The 13,343-nt window shown below is 59.2% G+C and overlaps 2 protein-coding genes across 4 annotated transcripts in view; both read right to left on the reverse strand.

Moving 5' to 3' along the window:
* Positions 1-4,103: 4,103 nt before the first annotated feature.
* On the reverse strand, positions 4,104-7,976 carry NKX6-3 (NK6 homeobox 3). Its single transcript, XM_068531998.1, has 3 exons — positions 7,595-7,976; positions 5,610-5,779; positions 4,104-4,325 (listed from the first exon to the last, which is right to left on the reverse strand). Exons 1-3 carry the CDS (start codon positions 7,974-7,976, stop codon positions 4,104-4,106), a joined length of 774 nt encoding a protein of 257 aa, XP_068388099.1.
* Positions 7,977-12,092: 4,116 nt separating this feature from the next.
* ANK1 (ankyrin 1) overlaps positions 12,093-13,343 on the reverse strand; it is a 98,222-nt gene continuing 96,971 nt past the window's right edge. For all 3 annotated transcript variants that reach the window (XM_068532256.1, XM_068532255.1, XM_068532254.1), the window contains one exon: positions 12,093-12,960. Coding sequence is in view for 2 of the 3 variants with exons in the window: in XM_068532255.1 (XP_068388356.1) it covers positions 12,934-12,960 (27 nt within the window). In the remaining variant the exon portion in view is untranslated. The remainder of the gene's footprint in view (positions 12,961-13,343) is intronic.

Here is a 13,343-nt window from a genome sequence, read left to right on the forward strand (position 1 = left end):
CGTATAGACCCACATGCCTTCAGGGATCAGGCAGGGGATGGACCTTGTGGGGACCAGGCCCGGGGATGTGCCAGGAAATCGTGAGGATCACGCACGGGACCAGGCTTGCTCAGCCTACAGACCAGCTAAAGTTTCTGTAAATGCACTGTTCTGCCCCCCAAAAGAAACACATCTGCAAACTGAATTCAGCCCTCAGCATCTGACTTGACTCCGCGCCCCAGAGTCCAGAACCTCAGGCTTTTGCCAGGTAAATGAATCTGGTCATACACGAGGCCTTCCACAACCTCCAGATGGCAGTTGACCTGCCGGGGCTTGAGTACTTATAGGAATGGGTAGCTGTGACTTTGAACCTGCCTGTCCCACTGTGAAGAAGAACCGCTTAGGACTGGCTCTGCTGCTTCCTGGCAGAAGGAAGGAGAGGGTGTGAGCACGCTGATATGGGAATGCCCACCCCCTTTTACACCTTGCAGGTGATTTCAGTGCATCTTCTGCTGGGTCTTGCTGATAACCATATCAGCTTCACTTTACAGATGAGGAGACTGGATTTCAAGAGGTTACCTAACTTGGTCACAGTGACCCAGCAACTACTTGGTGACATGGGGACCCAAACTCGGGACTGTCGGCCTCCACAGCCCTCTTGAAATAACATAGCAGATACTATTGGGTGTCTGTATATGCCACGAACGCTCGTGAGTTCTGATCTTACAGAGACCGTGCGAGGTATGTATAATTACTCCCATCTTACAGATGAGTAAACTGAGGCTCAGGTTAAGTCACTCGCCCAGTGACACAGAGAGTGGTGGCGCCAGTGTTCGAGCCCAACTCTAACCGAACCCAGTCCCCTCTGCCATGCTCAGGCAAAGACTCGGGCTGGCTGGTATCTAGGCTCAAATCCTGGGGGTGGCTGAGAAGGAGGAGGGATTGCCAGCACCAGTCTTTTGATTGTTGCCATCGGGATATGGCCATTCGGAACCTGCTAAGACACTGTCATCCCTAGCTTCAGCCCCGCCCTGCTCGGGACACGTCAGGTCTTTCCTACACTGGAAGCCGCAAGCGGGAGGGCTGTGGACGGGGCAGAACCTTGCCTGCCTTGGGAGCCTCCTGGGCTGCTGGCAGGGCAGGACTCGGTCGCTCTCGGGAGCCCAGGGCTGAGCGTCTTTCTCTTTGTTCATCCCTGAAAAGTTTCTCCTGTGGTCAGAGGGAAGTTGCCAGAAACATGAATATTCTTAAAGTTGTGTAGTTTTGTTTAACTCAGCATATACAAGAAGGCCCTTTGTGACCTGGAATGGAGAAGGAGAAGGGAGGTGCTATGGCTTATGATTTCTTTATGATGGATGAAGTGAAATAGTCCTGAGTTCCTCCCAGCTACACACACACACACACACACACAACACACGAGTGTGCACGCATCCGCAGAGGGCAAAACTTATCCCAAATTACCCTCGGGCATCTGGGCCATTCACCTTTGGCTCTTCTCCTCCTTCAAACTGGGAATCTGGTCCCTTGATGAGGCCTGAGCAGTGCCTCTTCCTCACTTGGCCCCGTACTTGGGAGCAGGGGTGAAGGAGGGGGACTCCAGGAAGGCTGGAGCCCTTGACCCAGAGGTTCCAGTGGCAGGTGTCCCAGAACTTGGACATTGGAGGAGGTTTTGTTTAGCTCAGCAAATGTTTCCTTGGCGGAAAAAAATTTTCCCTCCACTTGATATAATACTGACCCCAAACAATGGGAATCAGACATGCAAGAATTATAGCTATAATAGAGTGTTAGGATTGTAATACACTTACGAAGAAGGCAAACGAGCCCAGTTTTCTTGTTCCTGGCTTCTCCCCACACCTGCCTCATGACTTTGCACCTGCATTATGTTGAAAGCCTCCTCTGGCCAGCAGGCCCCAGACTCTCCTCAAAGTGCTCAGGAAATCCTGGGCCCCGCCTGGCTCGCAGAGTTTTTCTTCTCTGTGGCTGTACCCGGAGGGTCCTTGGGTCCTCTCAGGTGGCCGTCCGGCCTGCTGCAGCTCAGGACCCCTGTGTCAGCTTGTGGTCAGGAGCACACAGGGCAGGTGCTTCCTTATTATTTCCTTCCCACCTTACGTGGAGAGAGACCGAGTGTGGGCCTCGTGGAATAAGGATCACAGCTCAAAAGCGTCCTACATCTTCTTGTTATGGCCCTCCATCCTCTGGGTCCAGTAGGGTTATGATGAAGGCTTGGTGCCTCCGTTTCCAAGAGGCCCCAAGCTGGGGTCTCCCTCCCACCCTCTTTCCCGCTCCAGGCGGACTCCACCAGCCCAATTCTCCCACCCTTTGGGGCCCAAGGGACCACAGAAGGACTTGCTGGGACAGCAGAGGGGGCAGGCTGCTCACAGCTTGGAGGCCTTGCTGGAGCTGGCGTGGATGGTTACAGCTGGAAGGTCCTGAGAGCACATCTCATCCCAGCCTCTGGTTTTACAGGAGAGGCCTGTAAAAGGCGCTGCCCCTCGCGGTAGACGTGAGGGCCTGGGCATCAGCTCAGGTGGCCTCATCCCACTTCTGGAACTTGGTGTAGGTACCTTCTGGGCCTGTGTTCTCTCATCCATGCAAGAGGGACAATCCCTCCTCCCGGGTTTCTGGTGGGGTCATGTGACACAGTCGGGCCTTCCACATGGGAAAAGTTAGTAGGTGTTCAGTCCTTGTCATTGCTGCTCTTCTCTGCCCCAGGATCTTTTCCTTACGGTACCGAATTCCCCACAGATAATTTCCCCCATGAGGCTGTGAGCGCCTACAGGTCAAGGACCCCGCTGAACGCCTCTCGGGTTTCTGTACTATGGCGCTGCCTGGTGCATACCACCGAGACTCGAGACTGACCGACGCCTGCAGGTTTCCTGATTCCCAGAGCCCTGTCCCCTGGGGGCAGAGACGCTGCCCTCTGGAGGGCACCCCCGGCAGCTGGCATGCCTGGGACCCCACAGACAGTTTTTCGGAAACACATGAACCATGGGGAGGTTTCTGGGACTTTTATTTTTACCCTTTATTTTTTAAAAGCCAGTGAAGATGGGCGACCGCTTGGTGCCTTTTGTGCTGCATTCCTCTAGGGCCACCCCACTCACCCACCCCCGCCTGCTGCAGCCCCTGTCCTTCTCACCGTCTGGGCAGCGCCCTCCGCAGCACCAGCTCGAAGGCCAGGCTGCAGGGCGCCCCAGGGAAGGGAGGCTCGTGGGTTCCATGCGAGCCCCTCCCGCCAGGTCCTCTCCTCTCCTGCGGGGGTACCGCGTTGGAGGAACAGGGGGTTCTGAGGTCCCTTCCTGCCCCGAGTCCCTCCCCCGGCGGGAGGCTCCCTTCTCTCTGGGGGTCCTGTCCTTGCATTGGCAGGCACCGAGGGGAGCCCAGGTGGGAGGATCTGGGGTGCAGCAAGCATGCCGGCGTTTCTCACCTTCTCTCTGCCTCTTCCCCCAGCGGGCGCTTCTAATCTCTTCCTGTCCTGGGTTGGGGGATCCCCTCTGAGGGCAGAGTGGAGAAGGGATCACAGGAGGACTGCTCCCCCCAGGGGCACGATCCTTGAGTTGGGGTATCAGGGGTATTCCTTCTTTGCTGGGACCCATTTCCCCTCCCTGGGGTGGGTTTCCTCCCACCTGGATTAGGTTTTGGGCTCTGGCCCCTCAAGTGGGATCCTTCCTGTGCCAGGGTCTGAGGAGGGTCCCTGGACATGCCAGCTCTCCTTCTGCAGTCAGCGCACAGGGAGACCGTTGCCGGAGCCAACGGTTTCCCTGGGGGAAGGCTCCCCCCCCGCAGCTACCACGGTGGCCTGTCTGGGACCCCACGGCCAGTGTCCTGGCCGCAGAGCCCGATCGCTTTTCATCTACCTGTGTACTTAGAATCTGCAGAGCTGGCAGGGCCAGGCCTGGGTCCACAGAGGTGCAAGACGGCGGAAGGGGTGCCCGGTCTCAGGACAAGTTCACGTCTCCCCCTTTGCCCCCTCTTCCCTTAGGAGACTGGCCTCCTCCCCCCCTCTTCCCCTCCATCTCCTGCTCTTCCCATTCCTCCTCGTCTCCCTCCATCCTCCCCCGTCCCCCCCCTCCTCCGCAGCCCCCATTAGCCTTTTGGGAACCGCGGGGACGCGGAGGCCGGCGGGGTCAGCCGTGCGCGCCCAGGCTGAGCACCGAGAAGGCGGCGCGGTGCTTGCAGAGCAGCAGCCGGATCTTCTCGTCGTCCGAGTCGGGGTCCAGCGGCTTGTTGTACTCGTCGTCATCATTCTCCGAGGCCGCGCGGTCCCCGCCCGAGGCCCGGGGCGTGGAGGACGAGGGTTCCAGGGCACTCTTCTTCCGCCACTTGGTCCTCCGGTTCTGGAACCACACCTGGGAGGAGAAGGGCCCTGAGGATCACGCTGGCGCGCGGCGCACACAGGGCCCCTCTGGGGAGGGCGGCTCCACTGGGTGGCAAGTATCCCCCCAGCCTCGTCTTTATCGTAAAATAAATGGTTCAGCAATGGACTAGGCAGTCATAGTCACACTACTTTTTTTTTTTTGAGGGGGGCAATAAAATAAAAACAAATGTGAGTGCAGCAGCCCTTTCGTCTTAGCTCTAACCCTCCCTGCGGTGTATCTGCCTCTCCTTTGCCATCTGGGTACTTGGGTGGAAGGGGCTGACATGCTTTTAACCTCACAGACCTTCACTGAGCTTCATGAATCATTGCCCACAACCGTGAAAATAACACACGCTCATTACTGGAGACAGGAGCGTGCAGAAAGGACCCAAAGAAGCGGACGGAAAGGCCTTCCTCTTAGACTCGGCGCTTCCTCTCCTTTGGAGTTAACATTGGGCGGAGGGAGCTGCCCGGGTGGGTGGCTGGCTGGAGGTGCAGGGCCCTGAGGGAGCCCAGGCCCGGGTCCCCAGCTGCCCCTGTGCTTCCTTCTCCCCTCAAGCCCGTCGCCTTATCACAGTGCCGGGTAGTTACAGCATAGCCCAGAGCTGGCTTCTTTGGTGCCCACCCCAGAGCCCCTCAGGGAACAGTGAGCCTCTGAGTTGCCAGGGGTGCCCCTGGGAGCCTGAGGGGACAGAAGCTGCCTTACCCACCGAGTTCAGGCCCGAGGTGTGCAGTTTGAGAGGGAGCCTTGCCCCGAGCTGAGCAAAGAGACTCAGACTTCACGGGCAGGCGTGGGGAGGAGTTATCTTCACTTTCGAGTTTGGTGAACCAAGGCGGGCTTGTTTGCCTGGCTAACGGAACAAGCCTGAAGCCAGTTCTGATCCGGCCCAGCGGCTGCCATCAGCTCTTGAAACTTTTAGCCTCGACCGTGCAGAGGAGGGGCAGGCATGAGGTTAGAGCCCTATAATCCAGGGTACTCACTTACCAGCCGGTGACCTGGGGCAAGAGGCTCAGCTGAGATTGTTTCTTCTCCTGTAAGACGGGTAATAAGGCCCACCGCCAGGTTGCTGTGAGGTTTAGATGGGCTGCTACAAATAAGGCTCTCAGAATAGGGCTCAGGAGATGACAGCCATTTGGCATTAGGGTCATACTACCGTCTCCAGGGTTAGGTGGGCAGGCGGTGCCCAAACACCAGGACGGCCTCCCACTGAGCTGCACTTGCCAGGTGAGGCTCCTCGCTGCCAGGCAGACACCTTCTTGTCCCTCACACACTCACCTTGACCTGCGACTCGGTCATCCCCAGCGAGTATGCCAGCCGCGCCCTCTCGGGACCCGCCAAGTACTTGGTCTGCTCGAAGGTCTTCTCCAGGGCAAAGATCTGGTGCCCCGTGAAGGTGGGCCGGGTGTGCTTTTTCTTGTGGATGCTGTCGCTCAGGGGGTCCGGGGCTGGTGGGAGGAAGGAAGTGTGCGGTTCGCGGGGTTGGGGGGTGCCAGCCCTGCCCCGCCTCTCCCACAGGGTGAGCGCCCGTACGGAGAAGCCGCTGAGGTTGCAGGGGCACGGTGGCACCTCTCACCCAAGCAGCATACCTCTGCCGTGTCTGGGTGGGCGGGGACCCCGACGGCGCCTGCCCCAGGTTTCAGCTAATTAGGGCCAGAGGATGCTTAGAACTGGGGCTCCTTGTAAAACGCCCTCCCTACGCAGTGATGCAGCCGCACCCCGAGGGGCGGGAGGAGTTTCCTCTGGGTCTCAGGGACGTTCTTGCAGGTCACCGAGAAACGGATTTAGCACCTTCCACCAACCCTCAGGGCCCCAGGGGCCCGGGAGTTCCTCCACTTCCTTGCTCTTGAGATCCCATTTTCCAGGTTTCTGGGAAACCAGAACCCTAAGCTCCAAGTTACTGCTCTCCCCTGTCACCAGGCCTGGGAGTCATGTGGCTTCAACCCCATGGAGAGTCTGGATGCGGAGCCTCAAGAACTGACCCCTGCCCCGCCAGGGCAGCCTCTCAGGAGCTCGGCGGGGGGGTGGGTGGGGGGCGGATGGGGACCAGGGGAAGCAGAATGCCCACGTGCAGGGCCTCGTGCAGTGCAGCCGACCCTCACATCCCATGTCCTCACTTTACAGGTGAGGAAGCCGAGGCACAGAAAGGAGGCGAGACCTCCTGAGAGGCTGTCACCCTCAGTCCCCTCCCCTTGTGTTAATCCAGCCACTGACTCAGATACTCCCCTGTGTGTATACGTGCATTCGGGGTTGAAGAGCAGGGGTGTGGAAACGGGGTGCGTGTGGGTAGGGGGGCATGGAAGTGAGAGACAGGGATAGCTCAGGCCTAAAGCACCCGCAAACCAGGTTATAGCATAGCTTCCAAGAGATGAGGTGTCGGCCCCCTGTGGGACTCGCCGCGTTTCAGGCTGACGAGGGGTGTGAAGGTCCCAAGCAGCATAGCGGGCGGAAGGCAGGTGTGCTTCGGGCTTTCCTGGGCCGCCCCAAGCCCCTGTGCCAGTGCAGGAGCCCCCAGGTGGGACAGAAGTGGAGGTCCCCTCTGCCCCTGCCTGATCCGGGCCCAGGGGTGGTTCCTGCAGCCACTGTCACTCCCCCTGCCTCCCGGCTGACGCTCCCCTGCCTGTGCACGACCTGCCACCTCCTCCAGGCCTGACTGGCATCCTGGGGGCCCCGAACCAACTCTCTGAAAACCACGGTTTGGGGATGGGTGGGTGAGGTCCCCCCATAGCGAGGGCCCAGTGGGGCTGGCCTCAGCAGCTGCTCCTGGAGGCTGGGTGGTACGGGTGCTGCTGTTGACATAAACCCCGAGGAGGGAAGCAGGCCCCCTTGATCACAGCGGGACCGAGATGGGTTCAGGGTACATTCTGTGTCCCTGAGTGCTGCCGGCGCACGCACGGGGGGCTCTTTGGGAAGGTGATGCAGTGGCAGACTCTCACTGGGGACGGCATTTGCCTGCTTGGACGAAGTGGTGACATGGGTTCTGGGCGGGAGAAGGAAGGTGAGCAGGACCGTACACAGGGTGGGGTTGAGCCGTGTGGTCTCCCGGGACCCCAGCTTCCCCAGGAGGGCCGCTGGTGAGGAGTGAGGGCGGGGGTCAAGACGCCCATCCGAGTGAAGCCGGGGTGGGAGGGGGAGAGGAGAAGCCCGTGCTGCACCAGGTGGAGGGCCGGATCCTGGGGTCTGCCCCAGGCTGTTGGATGGCGGCCGAGGACCTCTGTGAGCGTCCGTTCCCGTCCCCCGTCCCCCCTCCTCCCCGTACTCACTGTTGCCGCACGGCCGCCCGCCTCGCCAGTCCTGGCCCGTGTCCGCCCAGCAGTTCCGGGTCCGGGTGGGGTACTCGTTCCCTGCCTTGGAGAAATTCCCCACCTGGGGACCGTAGTAGACCCCCTGGGAGCCGAGCCCACCGAAGCTGGCCACGTGGGGGTAGCCGGAGAGCAGGCAGCTGTTCGGCGCGGCCACGGGCCTGCTGAGGATGTCCGAGATGCCGTGTGGGGTCCCGGCGGGCGGCTGGGGGCCCAGCCCCTGGGGGCTGAGCTTGTAGAAGGCGTTCTGCACAGAGTACTGGCACACAGGGGCCTTCATCTCTGAGAACTGAGCCAGCGGCGCGTTGTTCAGCAGGAACGGGCCCTGCAGGTTGGACTCCATGGCGCCCCAAAGGGCCAAGGGGAGGTGGGAAGCCCAAATCCAGGCCCCTAGAGCCCCCGATCTGCGGCCCAGAATCCCATGGCAGCTCTGGAGGGTCAAAGCTGCTTGAGCCCCAGTCCGCCCTCCCACCCAGGCATCCGGCCCAGCCCTTGCCCGGGGCCGGGATCACGTCAGCCGTGGGAAGTCAGGTGCTCCCAGGGCAGGTGCGAGCCCTCCCAGCGCCCCTGCCTTCAGTCCCTGCCTGGCCTGGGGAGAGGTGGCTCCCCCCACCTCAGCTCAGGCCCCTTCTCTGCCTCAGAGTCTGGGGACCCTCCATGAGAAGTTTCAAGTTCAGAGAAGCAACATTTCCCTGATAAAGATGGGGCCCATTAGAATACAGACCCGAGACTGGCTGAGCTGCTCGAGCCGCGTCGCCATTGGTGGAAACCCTCACAGGCCTCACATTGGCTTTTCCTAGACAAATTGCACTTTGAAAGATTGACTGTAAAATCAGCCAGCGTGAGTGTGTGTGTGTGTGTGTGTGTGTGTGTGTGTGCACGCGTGCGCGTCAGAGAGAGAGAGAGAGAGAGATGGGGGGGAGAGAGATGGGGGCAAAGGGGGGGGAGAAAGAAAAGAGAGAGTGCTCTGGAACCTATGTTCATTCTCAGAGGGTCCACCAGCTCCTGGTCCCCCAAGTGAGCATCAGGAAAAAGCACCCCGGGGGGGCCCCTGGGGCAGCTGGAGGGCACAGTTCCTCCAGCTGCCCCCGCTGCGGGCTCAGGGGGTGCGGTCCTGAGGTGCCCAGGCCCCTTCCTGTGCACATGCCCAAGCCTCTGGGGGAGCGTGCGGTCTGGACACAGATGCTTCGCTTCCCTCCTCCCTGCTGGGACGGGTAAGTGGGGAGGCTGGACTTTGGGGCCTGAGAGCCTGGGGGTGGGAATCTGCCAGGCAGCCTGGGGCAGGGGGTGGGAGTGGGGCACCTCTGGGAGTGCTGGCTGTGGGTCCTTCCTGGCTCTGCCTCTGCCTCTGGGCAGCCTTCCCTGATCCCCCTGTCCTCCCTTCCTCCTCCTCCGAGGACTCATTTGTGCCTCTGTCACGTTCTGCCTGGCTGGGCACCTGGGATGGAAACCTTTGATGGCTGAGATGGCCGTTGATTCGGTGGCGGTGCCTGTGCCGGGCTCTTGGTTGGCGCTCAGTAAATATTTGACGGATGAGACTAGGTTGAATCGCCGAGCACCCGTTTGCCTTTCTTTTCCTAATGAATTTTTACAACATACAAGGCTCTACTGGGGTCTCTCTCCTGTTTTACCAACAGGGAAAATGCGGTAAATAACTTTGGTCATTTCTGCACGGAACGGCATCCTTTCCTGCAGTTTTAAAAAAAATGGCAATCAGCATGTCGCTGGTCTGGACATGCAAAATGACAGGAAAAACAGTGGCTGCCTGACAGATGGACTTCTGTCCCTCCTCTGCCTGGCAGTCCCAAAGCCGTTTCTGACCAGCCCATGGTCGCCCTTTGGCAGGTGGAGACAAGCCTGCTCCTGGGTTTCCTGCAGGAGGCCAAGGGCCCAGGCTGCGGGGAGGCTCCCCTCTCACAGAGAGCCGGCTCTCCCCATGCTGCTGTTTTCTGCTCGGGCTGGAATGGGCCATGACCCTGTAGCGTAGATGACGTAGGTTAACACGAGAAAGACCTCACCAAGGCTGTGGACCTTGTTTTTCTGGAATTTGGATTAAAAATGAGAAAAGTTCTTATCAGTCTGAATTGGCTGTGCTCCAAAGCTGCCCATCACAACCATTTGGGAAACTGAACTCCAGTTCCCAGTGTTGCTGCAGGAATCACCTAGGAAGTTGTGATTCTGAGCCTGTGCTTTACAAAACCCTCTGGGCGAGGCCGGTGCACAGCTATGGCTGGTCCCTTGGCCTGGATGTCTTTTCTGATGCTGAGAGAGAAGCTTCACAATCAGAGTGAGTGCGGGGAGTGCTCCTAGGACCCTGTGACTGTGATTTGGCCATCCCCCGACCCCCACCAATGATGGGAACTTGTGAGGAGGAAAATCTGCAGTAAATAATTTGATTCTTATTTATCGCCAAGCTTGACAGAGGCATTTGTGTTCAGGACTCCCAGGATGACAAACTGAAGAGACTTGCAATCGCTTAATCCCTTCCCCCATTTGACAGATGAGGAAACTGAGGCCAGCTTGGTGACCAGCCTTGCATGAAATGTTAGGAACTAGTTAGGAACAGAGCGATTTTCTTGGAAGTTCTTGAACTCTGAATGGCATTGCCTGCAGAGGCCAGAAGCCTTCACAGGGAGCACTGGGGGGGAGGGTCCCCCTTGGTGTATGCCCACTGTGGGCTCAGCCACGTACCCTGGTGTTTGTGGCGCGCCCCCCTCCCAGCATCTCGGACCTGCCCCCATCACATGGTCCTCAGGTGGGACAGAAATCTGCTCTACCATCTGCGGGGTGGGGAGTGCCTCTCCTAGAGTGGGTGGTCCTGATTAAGGGGATGTCCAGGTTTCCAGAGAAGGTGGGCGCCTGCCTGGGGCGCAGGCCTTCCTGCAGACTGATCACCCCCAGACTCCCCCAGCGCCCCCTCTCCACACTCCCCAAAGATGCACCGGGAAGGAGAGATGGAGGCCTGTGCCATGAGTCGAGTTCTTTATTAATGTTGACATTTGTTCAGCTGGTGTAGGGAGAATGGTCTATACATCAGAGTGGAGTGGGGTGTGCGGTGGGAAGTCCCTCCCAAGAACAGAGCGTGTGGGAGTCAAGAAAAGAATCATTTTCATAACAATTTAAAAAATCAAGGTGATTCCAAAACTTCTAAACAGCGTCTAAGGTGCAGACTGCAGCATTCTCTAGGCATTGTGTGGCGACCCCAAACGTCTCCCCTACAGCTCCTACTAGCAGCGGACGCAGCATGCCGCCGGGGGCCGGGGGCCGGGGGCCGGCGGGCCAAGCAGCCAAGCCAGACAGAGCGAGGAGCCAAAGCGCAACCGGGGCCTGGGCCGCGGCTCTACAGGAGCTACTGGGGCGGGGGCGGCGGCGCCCGGGCGAGGCGGCGGCAGATCGCGGCGGGAGGCGGCCCTGCGCCTGTCTTCCTCGGCCTTCACTGAGTCCTGCCGGCCGCGGCGGGGCGGAGGGACCGGCCGGCGGGGATGCTCTGCACGCGGGCCCCGCAGAGGCTGGGTCTGGGGCTCGCGGACCGACGCGCGCGCTCGGGCTCCCACTCCCCGCCCGCCCCTCGGGGAGCCCGGCCAGCCCCGCCCGGACCCACCGGAACACTTGTGCGCCGGGGCCGGCCGGGGCCTCAGGGGCTCTGACACCGAGGGAGCTTCTGTGCTACTTGGAAGGTTCGGATGTGTTCTGAGGACATCTCGGCAGAGAGGCAGGGAGGAAGGTGACCGGACATCCACACACAGTGGCCCTTGGGCGGGCGAGAAGAGCCTGCAGTCTCTCTCCTGGCCCGGAGGGCGCCGCGCGGGGCAGGCGCGTTGTGCTGATTCGGGCCTCCCTCTGCCGGGGGCTCTGGTGTAACTTAAGGCTCTTCCCCGATGGCACCGAGGCGAGGAACAGCCAGCCGCCGTCTCCGTCCTGCCCTGACGGGGCCCTGGCACAGGAGCGTCTCCTTCCAGGCTGGGGCCTCCTGGTGGTCAGCCGTTTCTCCCCCTGCGCTGCCTCTCCAGGGGGTTCGGGGTGGGGCGTTGGTCAGATGGGGGCACTGAGGCTGCCCAGCCCAGGCCGCCCATCCCGCGGCTGCCTGGACTTAGAGCACCAAGTTCGCTCTGGGAGACCTCGGGGTGGCGGCTGACCTAAGAACGGGCAGGTGCAATCCCTAGCCCTACTCCCTTCCTTCCTCTTTCACTGAAAGACAGGCTGTAGCTCCTTCTCCCGCAGCCTGGAGAAGTCCTCAGGAGCTGAGCTATTAGTGCTTTGTACATACTGCTAAAGTGTTTCTATTGGTTTGCATAGTATTTATTGTTTTTCATATACACAAGGCTGATTACTGTACAGTTGACACTTTGAACACGGACTATGATATAAGTGCTTGAAGATATAGAAAACCTCTTCTCTATTGAACATGCTGGTGCAATCCTGGGACAGCCACCGGCCTTCCCCCAGCTGAGAGTGAAGACCCTTTCGGATGGGCACTGGCTCCCTCGGAGCCCTACAGCTAAGCCTGGGGGTCCTCGCCTCAGAGTCTTAAGTCCCTAACACGAGGAACCCCGAATGCACTCTGAAGGTAATGATTTTCCATTGGAAGATGATTAAAACTGAAACTGGCAGAGAGAGCGACAACATAAAAAAAATTCCAGTTTATCCACAGGAGAGTCTATACAACTCCGGATGTCACAGTAAAATCTGTGTGTATACTGAGCAGAGGGGAGAGGGGGGTGTGTGTGTGTATGCATGTGTGTGTCCTGATGCCATGTAGAGCGTTCTGGAAGGTTCCGTCCACGGGGGAGTGGCAGGGCTGGTCACACATGGAGCGTGGAGGTGTGGGGAAGGCTGGCGGATGAGGGTAAGGGATTAAGGTGTGGAACTGATTTCATGTCTAGTTTTCTTTTTTTTTTTTTTTTTCCCTTTCCAGGAAGCTCACATGGATTTCTTACAGATGAGGTTGAAAAAAAAGTACCCTGTAACAAGTCGAAATTGAAATGATTTAAAAAAATATCTCATCCCAGCCACAAAAGAGCCCTTGTTTGCTGTTGCGTTCGGTGCTCTCCTGCGCTTGTTTTACGTCCCCCTCTCTCTCTCCCCCCTCTTGCTGTTTCCGTCCAGACTCCCGAAAGAGATCCACCGTCGCTAGAGGCAGGATAGAGGACTGTAGGTCATGCGTCTACAGTCGGTCGTTCATGCGAACAGGTGACTAAAGGACGTCCCTTACAGAGGTCATGCCGTAAGCCTCCAGGGACGTGTGTGCGGCTTCCGGGGCCTCGGTCCAGCTCTCGGGTGCGCGGCGGAGTGTGTGGAGTTCAAGGGTTGGGTGTCGAGGTGTGATCCTGAGGGACACACAGAGAGGAGTCACTTAGAATTTAGAAGCTCAACTCCCAGCCAAAACCCACTATCCGGAGTTTTGTGCTGGCGGCTCGGGCAGGGGTGAGTCAGGAAAAGCAGCCTCCCCAAGCCAGGCAGGAGCTGAAAGGCGCTGAGCTTGGCCCGGACCTTCCTGAAACACCAGCCATCCTTATCGCACTGCCCGACGCAGAGACTGCCACTAGCTCCACGCCCATCGATGAGCTCCCCGGGAGACCCTCCTGTGGGGTACTCTGTGCCCGCACGGTCACCTGGGGAGAGGTCCCCATGTACCCAGCACCTAGGAGAGGGGCCATGTGCTCGAGCCCAGAAAGGGCCAGGCTAGGCGGTGGCAGCACCCTGGCTTGTT

Source organism: Eschrichtius robustus, chromosome 21, assembly GCF_028021215.1.
Source record: "Eschrichtius robustus isolate mEscRob2 chromosome 21, mEscRob2.pri, whole genome shotgun sequence".
NCBI classification, from domain to species: Eukaryota; Metazoa; Chordata; class Mammalia; order Artiodactyla; family Eschrichtiidae; genus Eschrichtius; species Eschrichtius robustus.

Bases quoted from the DNA above. Each gene is read 5' to 3' on its own strand.
- NKX6-3 (XM_068531998.1), bottom strand. From the start codon at position 7,976: ATGGAGTCCAACCTGCAGGGCCCGTTCCTGCTGAACAACGCGCCGCTG. The intron at 5,780-7,594 runs GTGAGTACGGGG...TCCTCCCACCAG, and splicing joins CGGGCGGCCGTGCGGCAACA to CCCCGGACCCCCTGAGCGAC. The intron at 4,326-5,609 runs GTGAGTGTGTGA...TTCTCCTCCCAG, and splicing joins TGACCGAGTCGCAGGTCAAG to GTGTGGTTCCAGAACCGGAG.